General features: G+C 40.8%; 1 protein-coding gene across 1 annotated transcript; it reads left to right on the top strand.

Annotated features, from left to right (window-relative positions):
• The first annotated feature begins 2,701 nt into the window (after window positions 1-2,701).
• KCNK16 (potassium channel, subfamily K, member 16) lies at window positions 2,702-12,161 on the top strand. Its single transcript, XM_009701078.1, has 5 exons — window positions 2,702-2,914; window positions 7,200-7,314; window positions 7,854-8,020; window positions 10,442-10,607; window positions 11,938-12,161. Exons 1-5 carry the CDS (start codon window positions 2,702-2,704, stop codon window positions 12,159-12,161), a joined length of 885 nt encoding a protein of 294 aa, XP_009699380.1.
• Window positions 12,162-12,380: the final 219 nt, after the last annotated feature.

Genomic DNA, 12,380 nt, shown 5'->3' with positions numbered 1-12,380 from the left:
GGGGGAAACATTACAAACAGAATATTGATGAGTTCTATAACTTGAAATCTATAGGTATGTCTTTCTGTAGCTTTTCCATGGAAGTAAATATGGCAGCATCAGCTACTTACAGGCTATTGTCTTTCACATTTACAGAGCACACTGCTCTGCTCACCTGTATGGAACCGTGCATGTTTATGAAAATACTTGTGCTTCATGATTTTGCCCTTACATTTATCTGTAAGGTCATTCAGCTATAAAGTGGTTCATCTCTAACTACATATTTAAGCCACAGTTTCTTGTGCACATACAATTGATTTTTTTTTTTGCATTCTTCTGCAGAAACACTGCTTTCTACACCAGCCCCAGGACACATCACATATTCTGTGTGTCTCTTCAAGTTTGCTCCAGCTGTTTGTTATATTACCCATTAATTGATTTTTTTTTTGCCTTTTTTTAAAATGCTTTTCAAATAATAGTCATGGTAAAGACGATAACACCCTCTCTGAAAGTTGCTTAGAAATCATTTCACTTGACCAACAAAATAGGATACACCTTTAATGTTGAAGTACAAACAATAGGGATGTCCAAAGTATAGAAGTAAACACACCTTGACAATGTTAGTGACTCAATTTGCAAAACCCTCAGAAAATTAAGATCCTAAAAGTAAGACTAAGCAGACATTTTTTCTTAAGGCATAATTTTGACTCCCAGGTTTGGCAGCTGGAATGCTTTGTTGAACTGAACTGAACAGAATAGGAGAGGACATAAAAGACAGTACTGTATTTGTTCATTTATAACTTACTTAATAGTTTCATACCCCTAATTGTGAAACCTACTTCAACTGTGGGAATTTGTCTCAGCCCAGCTATGCACATGTCTTTGCATCCATTCCAGAAAATGAGTAGGCTAGCATTTTCCTGGACTGGTAGACATAGGTCCTATAAACTACATCACGGCAAACATCTGGATCTCTCACCAGAGACAGCCCTGCTAGCGTAACAGGCAGTTGTGCAACATCCCAGGCGTGCCTACCCGTAACATTTCACAAGGTATGGAACAACAAGCTGTACCTTTTAATTATGGAAATCAGACACAAGAGAGAAGTTCTTGTTAGATACTCTGAACGTAACTGTCATCTTTAGCACAGACCAAGAGAAGACCTTCCATCAGTGATAAGTTGGACATCTCAGTTGCTCCAGATCAGTTGGCTTCATAATGTTGTTGCAGAGCTTAGTAATATCAATGCCACTATAGCTTCTATCTCCTAAATGCTTCACTTAAACTGAAAAGAAATGCCAGAGCATCAAGGCTCTGAGTCCTTGCATGTTGCACTTCTCTACTGAAATCTTTCTGGCCCCTAGTCACAGCAACAGAGTGGTCACAGACGAAATCCAAGATGTTCTTCTGGGAGTTCTCCACAACACTTTTCACTTTTCAGAGCAACAAGTGGCCTTCTCCTGCCAGTCAGTCATCCTCTTCTGGGTGGAGATGGCTGGCCCTAGGCTAGGAGCACAGTTCAAATGGCAAGTACAAGGGTTTTCCCAGATATAGATATTAATGAAACCATTTTTTCAGTCCTTTTCTCTGAGCACTACCTCTTGTTTGAAGGTAGGTGAAAAACAATCTGAGTACTAAGCAAAGGTGGGATATCTATATCCAGAACATTTTGATGGGAAGGGAGTTTAATAACAAAATTGCAGCCCTAGCCGCGTGGCTGCCTTTCTCTGTGTGTGTTTTCTTTCAGAAGCAGTGTGGCATAGATGACACTTGCCATAAAGCTCTTCCTACAGAAAAACATGCAAGCCCAGCTCATTTCCAGTGCATGATAAACATTAAGGTTCCCATGAGTGAACCTCTGATACTTTTTTAGCTAACGATTAACCTTAAGCCCTCCTTCCCCCTTATGCATTTGGATTAAAAGGGCAATACGGAGACTGAAAGCAGCAGGCAAGAGTGGTTCATTCTCTAACTCTATGGACTAAAGGGTGGAGTCGTCTGACAAAGAATTCAGAGCGGCAGGCCAGGCAGTGAGGGGACTGATCTTGTTAGGGTTAGAAAAGAAAGAGAAGGTCTGTCTTGTGAACAGGCTGAATTCAGGATGTTCATGAGCTTCATCATGCTGCTTTCACTGGTGCCCGCAATGTTTGTATGGTACAGACGGCAGCTATTGACTTTTCCATTTATTCAGCTCCATACTCTTCTTTGTTCTGGGGAGTCTGCTGTAATTAGAGAGTTTATAGTGTTTTCTTGTACAGAAGTCTAGTGTTTAGAGTAAGGCTTTACTTGTCAAGACTTTAAGAGTCTATCTGTGACTCTATGCCCAGGATGACCCTGGGTAAGTCATTCAACCACAGTTTTACTTCAGGTTCCGAGCCTGGAAAACAGTACCAATCTCAGAGGGTTTGTGTCAGGCTTCATTCACTTGATTGAGATCTTTGGATAAAAGATGTTTTAATAGGAGAAAAACCACTAAGATTCATACTCTTATTAAGTCATAAATGCTCTCCCTTTATTTTGGATAGAGAAAAGATGTGGAAGGATAAAATTTGTCTTAGTCTCATTTTGTATAGGCCTGATACCTGTATGTTCTGTTAAAAAATTCTCCAGGGCAGTAGCTGGGAACACGGGTGTGTGATTCCTGGGTGTCCTGGGTAGCACACGTCTTGGGACAGTAACCTAGTAAGTACTGGGCAGGGACCGGCAGCAGCAGAGCAGCAGCATGCCCCTCCTCACCATACACAACCAGCAGATCACCTGGACTCCACTGCTGGTACTGGGGTATCTCTTCTACCTCCTCCTGGGTGCTATGGTGTTCCAGCTGCTGGAGAAGCAGGCAGAGACCCACTTTCGGGACCAGTTCCAGCTGGAGAAGCTGAAGTTCCTGCAGAACTACACATGCTTGGACAGGCAAGCCCTGGAGCAGTTTGTACAGGTAAGAGGAACGGGCTCCCATTATTTTGGCTCAAGCTAATTATACTGTTGTGGCCAAGCATGTCATAAATTGATTTGCTGTCCACGACATTAAAGGACTAACTGTACAAAAAAAGGCAGAGGTTTCTCAAGCCCATTCACATACCTCTTTATCTTGTTCTACTGCACTTCTTTCTTTTCCCAGTCAAGAACTCCCAAAATATGCAAATCTGCTGATGCACCCTGGTGCTACCTTCCAATAATTTCAACTTCATGGTTTCCAGCTCCCTCATTAATTATTACATGGGAATTATGCATGGGGACAAAACCCAAGAATCAAACCTACAAGAAGTAGGTTGCCCTTCTGAGGTTCTCCAGTCCAAACCTGTGCAAATTCTCCCCTTCTTTTGTACTAGAAATTGCCTACTGCCGTTGAAGGTGGTCCTGCACTTCCCAGGCCTCTAAAGAAAAGATGAAGTCAATCATCATGAACTGTGTTATCTACCATTTATAATAAGAGTTAAAGGGTTTATGTTCAATATATGTTGTCAATTAATGATATCTTCAATCACATTTTAATCTATTCCTCAAAACTGTCTGGAAATAAATTACTAGAACTTTCTTGGTATTATTATAGACATATATTCAGGCTCGACATTAGAAAGAACTTCTTCACTGTTAGAGTTGTTAGGCATTGGAACAGGCTCCCCAGGGAGGTGGTGGAGTCATCGTCCCTGGAGATGTTCAAAAAACGTTTAGATGTGGTACTTCGAGACATGGTTTAGTGGACAGGGTGGCATCAGGTATACGGTTGGACTTGATGATCTTTGAGGTCTCTTCCAACCTTAATGATTCTATGATTTTCATTCTAGTATGATTCTATGATTCTATGATTTTCATTCTAGAATTGCAAGAACTGAACAGAAATCCTTGAACTAACACTTTCTTTGTGCTCAAAATTTATCCAGTTGCAGAGCTGGGTGCCTAAACAGTTTGAACTCCTTCTACCATGTCATTAACCCTGATAGGAACTCTAAACATGCTGCAAGTTTGCACTGTCCGAGTCAGAGGACTTCCACAAAGGTATATGCTTTTGATCAACAAAAAGCCCAGATTGTGTAAATGGATTTAAGCAGATGTTGATCAACAAAAAGCCCAGATTGTGTAAACGGATTTAAGCAGACAGTGAAGTTCAGATCAGAAAGGGAAGAGAAACTGCCTGAACCTCTGTGTACAAGGACAATGGTCTGATTACTAACACTGTGATATATTTCTTGTGGAACATCTAGCATTGGCCAGAAAACTACTAGAGTTTTCAAGAACTTACGTGCCTAAAAACACATCTGTTTTTTTCAGAGTCGGTGATACTACCTGTCTCCTTTATCTCTGCGATAATGATTGTAGAGGAGTAAACCCTGATTCTCATTCTAAACCAAATTGGGATACTTCGTAGGATTGAGTTTAGTTAAATCTCCAGTACCCTAGAAACCTTAGGGAGGGTTCACATGTGTCCAGATTTTCCTCTCTCTGGCTCCAGTGGAGCTTCCTGAGCCGTGCCACTCAGAGCATCACACTTTGCTACCTCTCTGCTGGTTTGGAGACCATTATTTCACGTGTCAGCTGTTCCAGACAAAACCGGCTGAGGGCACCAAATTGTCATCTACAAGGCACCGAGCTCCACAGTACTTGGACTTGGTAGTCCTCAAGGCAAATGTAAGTGCAGGTGTCCTCTGACTCACCTGTCATTCATTATAAGTCCTCTTAAGAAATTTGTCCAGCTCATACTAATAGTAAGGAATAGAAGTCTTTCCATATTAAATTTCTAACTCTAAAACTAATGCAGGGAAGCAATCATCTCTCTGTATGTTTTAACTGTATGGTTAAGGAGGCCTGTTCATCATCTCAGAAGTTCCAGTCTGAAAAGTCACAGTATTCAGGCTGTGGTAAGACACAGCCGTTAGATTCAGTCTGCCCAGCTGACAAGTATAAGGTGTCTTGTCTTATTGCCAGCTCTTTAAACCTAAATCCTAGAATCTGAGAATCAACCCAGGTTTCTTTTTGCATATCCTTTATCATTAATAATAGAATTACCACTTATAATTCATTAACTTTTGACTTGATTGTGCATGAAGCAAATTCTTGCCATTCCGTGTCTATAAAGTGCATTGGCTCTGCTTGGCTAGAGCTGCCCAGCTGGGAGGGGGCCCTGAGCTCCAGCTCCTAAACGGAACAGCCTGGAGCTTTGGGAAAGTGCAAATCCAAACTCTGCAATATCTAATACGTCTCTGATAAACATACTTTGGTTAGGAAATTATGCCGTTCCGACAGCATAACTGAGAAGCAGGTTCATTGAGTAAGGAGGTAGCTTTTTTAAGTCCCTGTTTTATTACGTCCATACCTTTCAGCCTCAAAGGAACTGATATAAATAAAGACCAAGAGAACCAAATCCTTACCTATGACCACAAGTGGCTGCAGTGTATATTGGCAGGGGAACAGGAGCAGAAATTGCAGGCAGTTTTTATTCTCTCCACATCCTACCGTAGCTTTATGTAGGCTTTATACTCCTACTGTAAATTATAGCATATTGCTTTTACTTACTGGCTACTTCTGCTCCAAAAGGTAAGAGCTAATGTTCACCAACCATTCAAAAGCTGCTCTGTTTGCAGCCCAGCCATAACTGTTATCTGAGTCGCAGATGGAAAGGAGCTCGGAGCCATTATAACTGTCCCACATGAACCTGTTTGTTTAGGAATGGTTCTCCTGGGCACTGAGATGCCATTTCTTTCAGGAGGTTGTACTGATAAGCAGCAATCATACCAAGAGATCTGGCCTTGTCAGACTATGTCTGAAGCATTCAACGTTCAGCATTGCCTTACTCTTCCATGGTGGCTTTCATGATGTGGATGTAGCTCCTCTGAACTCCTGTGCATTGAAGTGGGTAGAACTGACAAGTGTTCCTTACAGGGATGAATTAAACCCATGTTTATTTTAAACATTTCAAAAGACTCACCCCTCAGTAGCTTCTGTGTGTTCCTTCTAACCAGCAAATAAACTAGTCAGCTCTAGATAATTTGACGTGTCACATTCTTCCCATTCTAAGAACAGGCTTTTAATGGATAATGTAAAGTTCTTTGTCATATTGAAAAAAAATTCTGTTGACACTTCAGTCATCAGATCACATGTGACAATACCTAGCAGCCCTATCTGATGGACTTGACCAGTGCTGTAGGATTTTTTACTGAAGGAATAACATTAGCTATTAAACTTAGGATACTTGATCCACCAGCACAGCTCAGCTAATATTACAGAACCTATGCAAAATCAGATACCTTGTAGTGGGTATGTTCATCAGATAAGCAATCCTTCTGGCAGTGGTCAACACTTGAATCAAGAAAGAATATTTTCTTTGGTCTCATACTCCTGGAACCAACTAAAGCTGAGCTTGCTTGTGTCTGGCATCATATAAAAGTCTCTAGAAGAGATGAACAAGTAATTCCTTCAGGCATTTGGCAAAGCGATGAAGGCTGTGACCCGGTATGTGACAAACAAGGGGATTCTTGAAACCCCAGCCACTGAGCAGAGGGTAAGCAGTCTCCTTCAGAGAAATCCTTGGGCAGAGCCAAGGAACACAGTCTTCACTAAGGCAGCTAACAAGCTATTCGGTGCACAAATAGGAGTAGAATTTCTTTCGCACATGGTAGTTTTGATCATCTGGTAAGAGCTATCTGGAATAGCAGAGAATATTTCATTAGCTAATCTTTCAGACTAGGGGAAGTCTAATATTCATTTAAAATTATAGGGAAGTGATAGCCAAAACCAGTAATTCATCCTCACTAGTACTTACATGGAGGAAACAGAAATGAGCGTGTTCCCCATGCCCCTCCCCACAGACACAACCATCCATTTACACATGCCCAAATTAAAAACTGGAATGAGATGACTAGACTAGGGAAGGAGAAAGGAGGAACTATTTTTCTTTTTTATGGCATAACTTCACTTCCTTTTCCCAGTTTGATCACTCTGGGATTCCCTCCACTTCCTCCCCCTTAGCCTTCAACCAGTTATGGAACCTGTCCTACTTCAATGGCCAGTTCTCCAGTGACAAGGGTTCAAATTCCTGGCCAGCTCTGTTTCCAAGTTTTGCCATATCAGCACAAAGCCATTTTAGTCAAACTCTACCCTGTTATCTACACTGTTTATTGCTCTGCGTGGAAAGCAATATTTACTTCTCTCTTTTTTTCTGACATTCTTCCTGATTTCGTCTAATGGCTTGTTCCTCTTTGCTCCTTTGACTTCTTCTGCCTCAGGTCCTCATGGAAGCATGGGAAAAAGGGGTCAACCCAGAAGGAAACTCTACGAATCCCAGTAACTGGGACTTCAGCAACTCCTTCTTTTTTGCAGGAACTGTTGTCACCACTATAGGTGAGATACTCTCTTTCCTTACAAATTGGGGTTTCCTCCAGCTGTCCCATAAAGCCCCCAGAAATGTGCAATTGGTGGACAGAATACATCTGCAAGACAATCTTGACTACTGTGGGTTATGGGTTTCTATTGGTTTCCAATTATACCTGTTATTCTTGTGTATCCAGCACTTTACACCTGCAGAAAAAGCTGAGTGCCTACTTGGTACATGCAATATCATTTTGTATATGCACAGCACATCTTGAGGTTGCTTTGAAGCACTCAGTTGCACTTGCCACAAAATCAGAGACCTATAGAAAATTACAATACTATTTAAGAGTAATATTTTTCACGTTAAATTTTCTGTTAGTAGAAGTGAATGCACAGGGCTCCATCATAAGCTATGGTAATTTGTAGGCAGATTTAATTGCAGAAAATCGTAGGTCCACAGGTTCCTGAAGCTTAACATGGTTGAGCTTCCAAGCCTAAGAACTTCCCATGATGGCCTGCAGTCTGATTGTAACGCCTTTTCATGCAGCTGTTTTCTTCTTTTTTCCCAGGTTACGGTAATCTGTCCCCCAGCACAGTGGCAGGGCAGATCTTCTGTGTGTTTTACGCCTTATTCGGAGTGCCGCTCAACCTGGCCTTCCTTAATCAGTTGGGGAAAGGCCTCAATGCTCATCTGATTACCCTGGAAAGATGGGTGCAAAAGCCAGGCCGTGCCCAGGTACAATGTCAATCTATCATTTATTTCCACTATTTTAAAACTAATTAAAGTTTCCTTCTCAGATAGATATTGCCACTGCTAGATTCGGTTTCCTTGTGTGTGCCTACATGTTTCTGAACCACAGCAATTACGTGGCCCTCTGTATCAGAAAAATGATATACTCCATTTATCTACAATAGTTTTAAAACAATTTGCTTTTCTTGAGGGACTCTGGATTTGTCTTTTTAAAACCTGACTCAGCAAAACTGTTACGCAAGCATGGCCTCAATTTTGAGCAGGGTTCTTAAGCTCTGGTGACCTTAGCAGAATACATGCACATACACACGTTGCTGAATCAAGCTCTTATTATCTAGCCTATGCTAGCATCTATCCAGAATCTGGCTCTACACTGTGCAAAGACAACTTATTTTTATTGGCCCGCTAATCTGGCTTGAATTACCTTCCTTGATTGTGCCAGCAATTTAGCAATTCCTTCTGTTTCTTTTCTTGAAATGTAAATAAATACTCCTTCTCCTTAGCTATAGTTTATTGGTGAGCCATTGAACTAGTCTAGATGTATTGGAATAAGAGAAGCACTGATAATAGAAAATACATGAAGGTCATTTATAACAAAGTTAGTACATGTTTCTGAGCAAAGGTTCAATTAATTGACCCTTTTAGTTAGGGGAAAGGGAGATTAGATATGCTAGATATGTTGAAACATTTCAGAGTTGTGGCATAAGTTTTTTTTCTTTTTTTCATTTGTAAAATCTCTGAGTCGCTCCATTCTTTACCTACACTGGGAAAGCTATAAAGGTACTGTCAAACGCAGACTTGGTTTATGTAAGCAAGAAGTTCTTTAGCTGCATAACCTATGTCTCTTCCCCAAATACATGCAGCAATACCACCAGAAGGATTTTCATGCTAGTATAGCTGCATCTTTCCTGAGATTTCTAATAGCACCTCAGGGATGTCATCTTTTTTTTTTTTTTTTTCCCCATTCCTGAATTAACATCTTATTTCTGGCAAAACTCCTATAATCAGACAAAGCTTTGAAGCTGTATCTGCTTGTTAACTCTGAAAAGCCTCTTCCAGGAAGTTGGTTCATTTCCTTTTAAACACAATTTTGTCATGCTTTGGGAAATTAATTACAATCAGTTCTTTTTCACTCCTGACTTATTGTCCCTGACATTACAGGTTTGTACCAGAAAGCTCTTAAAAGCCAGGGCAAAAAATAATATTGTGCATTTCAGTATAAAATTTTATGCAAACTTTATTATCTAATTAAACACTATCACAAATCTGAAATGAACTAAATGAGAACAGATATCAACTATAACCATGTCAATCAGTAATTCTAAGTGTTTTGCAAATGAGGTAAGTAGTATTATACAGCTCAAGAGACATGGTACATAAAATAGAAGTGATTTGTAAAAGTCGCCCAGTAGGCTCACGCCAAGTTTCTCATGCTCAGTGGACTATTTTATATGTCAGATAGTACAGAGAGAGAAAGAAAAAACGTGATACCTGGACCTTCTACTTTATAAACAGTGGTTTGGCTTTTCATCCAGTCACAGTAGGGACATGCACAGAAAATCATACTCTCGTTTGAATGCCCTTGAGGGCATTTTTGAACAACTGCAATGAGTTTTCATCAGCCCACACATCACTAGTCTAAAGTTCACCAGAGCGTGTTCCCTGGAAATCCGTGAGTTTCTGATCCTCAGTCCCAAACTCCTAAAATCCCCTGTCATGACCCATCCACTGACCATTCTGTGTACCTATCTATGCCCTGACTTATCTCCCAGAAGGCAGACATTTCTACTGAGAGACACAAATCTGCCCTGCGCTGACAGAAAACAGTTCTTCTCTGAATGTTCCAAAGTTAAAAATAAAAGCAGGCAAACTGACTTCACTTAGATTTCATCCAAACATATTTTTGGCTGAGCTCTTGCAAGCCACTTTATAAATCTTTGGAAGCAGTCGTGGTGAAAAGAACCCTAATTTGTTCTTGCCAATCTTTGTATCATGAGTTATGCAGTACTTGGTGATTTTCCTCAAAGACAGGAGCCAACTGATTACAAGAGCATCACCACTTGAATTGAAATTGTAGAGCGAGTATTTCATTCCTATGGTTGCCATAATAAGTTTCAAAAGAGGTCTTGAGCATACTTAAAAACTCATTGCAAAAGGCTTTAAAAAAAACTTCCTTTTTTTCCTAATTTTGAGATTTTTTTGAATTCTTTATTAGGTAGGATACCTATGTGCAAGGTAAACAGCAAGGTCAGCCTGCAGTGCATGGAAGCGTTGGTTTATCCTTCCTTTTTTGGACACCGCTCCCAGCTGGGGTGGGTTTGTGATTCAAGAGCAAAACAGACCCAGCAATTTCCACCAGACAACTGTGCAGTGCTGTTTAGCTGCCATCTTCCTTTTATCTTTCAGGTGGTTCAAACACTGGCTGTGGCCATCTTCCTGACCGCTGGGACCTTGCTTTTTCTTCTGTTCCCACCATTGGTCTTCAGTTACGTAGAAGGCTGGAGCTACGGAGAAGGCTTTTACTTCACCTTCATCACCCTGAGCACCATTGGATTTGGCGACTATGTAGTAGGTAATAAAGAAGGTGAACTGGATTGAGCTTTGTTGAAATTCGTTAAAGCTAAATACAGAAAGCATAGATATCCATTCCACTATAAATCTGGTACAAGAGGGAGCTGAGCCAGACTAGTAATAATGAGCTAATGTATTATACGACATGAACATTTTTCTTTTGGCAGCTAAGCTGAGAGTCACCAAACTCATTTCACATATGCCACTGAACACCCATTCAACAGTGACTATGTCAAAGCTGGTACGAATGTGATCCACGAGTGACAAGTTGGAGTATAAATGAAATCTCTTTGTTGGAATTATGCCTTTGAACAATCCTCTCCTAACAGTGATTTCTTTCAGCAAGTGCCCAGCGTTCCCAATATGAAACCATGTCAAATATGAAATGATCAGTACTTACAACAGGGAGGATATTACTGACAACCCCTGGATGCCTGTGAAAGAAAACAAACCCAGTGAGATTACACAGCCTTTAGAGATCTAGGTTGAGACATAGCAGTAGAGACACTTCAGAGGCTATTTTTCCACCCATTTATTTGAACAAATGCTCTTAGTAGGTTATGTATGGTGTGTTTATTTATTAAAAACACTAGAGTCTGTTACTTTATGAGTAGTGGCTCTCCTCTCCTAGAAGTCGTAGCTGTCCCAAAAGGAGATGAAAACCCATTCCACGGTGAATCTGGGCACTGTGGAGTTTCCTGATGATCTGGATGACACAGACTAAGTGGATGGCTGCGGTGCTGTCCTGTGCCTGTATCAGCTGCACTGGTTGCCCATGCTGTGGAAATATCAAACGGGGGATTAAGATTCCCATAACCACTTACTTAAAATGGTTGCATTTCCCATATAACATTCTCCTGGTGATTTTGAATTCTGGTTACTGAGGTATATCACCCTACAAAAAGCAATCACTATTTCGCTGAGGTAGTAAATTGTATCTTTCTAAATCATCTGAGAACCCCTGTGTGTCTCTTGAGTAAAATAAGGCTAATATGGATTCAACAAGATATGAGTTTCCAAGATGAATTTTTTTCTTTGTCAGCGGCTAGGAACACTTGATTTTGTGCATCCCTGATTAACATTAAATATGGCTGTGTTTATTATATAGCTTCGGCTTCAGAAATTTGATGCCAAATGTGCTAAGCTTAACCTGAGAGCTGAAAGACAAAAAGAAAAAAGGAAAGAAAAAACCCACAACATAATGCTCATAGATCACACAAACTTGTTAAACATACACTTTTACAGGGGGTGGAGAGGGTGTATGAACAAGTACGTTGTCTGGCAGACCAAAACTGTCGAGATTAATATGCAAAATTTCCTGGATTTTTCAGGCACAAACCCAAACAAGCACTATATCCCAGTGTACAGGAGCCTAACTGCAATTTGGATAGTTTTTGGCTTGGCCTGGCTGGCTCTGGTCTTCAACGTGGGAGCTGACTTGATGGAAAAATTCCTTCAGCTAAAGTGGCACAAGCCTGACTTAAGCTTGGCAGAAGGAGCCACCACCAAATTGGAAGATGAACCTGAGCAGCCTAGAATCCACATCCCTAGCTGAGCAAGGTACACAAAAAGCAGTCTTGAAAGCGCATCTTTCAGCTCTATCCCGCACTAAGCAAGCCCTGTGGATAAAGGACTAAACCACAGGTTGTGGACTGGTTCCTAAGGAGGAAATGTTTCAGAGGCATTGAAATTTCCACACACTGTTTAGGCATCAGCCGATTAAAACCTCCAAAGAAGTAGCACGCAGGGTAAAACAACTGTCCCAGGATTGATT

Source organism: Cariama cristata, unplaced genomic scaffold, assembly GCF_000690535.1.
Source record: "Cariama cristata isolate BGI_N322 unplaced genomic scaffold, ASM69053v1 scaffold2295, whole genome shotgun sequence".
Lineage (NCBI taxonomy): Eukaryota > Metazoa > Chordata > Aves > Cariamiformes > Cariamidae > Cariama > Cariama cristata.
This window is presented reverse-complemented; position numbering and strand designations above follow the sequence as displayed.

Coding starts and splice junctions, on each gene's coding strand:
- KCNK16 (XM_009701078.1), top strand. CDS start 2,702: ATGCCCCTCCTCACCATACACAACCAGCAGATCACCTGGACTCCACTG. Junction 7,315..7,853: donor AACTGTTGTCACCACTATAG/GTGAGATACTCT, acceptor CTTTTTTCCCAG/GTTACGGTAATCTGTCCCCC. Junction 8,021..10,441: donor AAAAGCCAGGCCGTGCCCAG/GTACAATGTCAA, acceptor TTTATCTTTCAG/GTGGTTCAAACACTGGCTGT.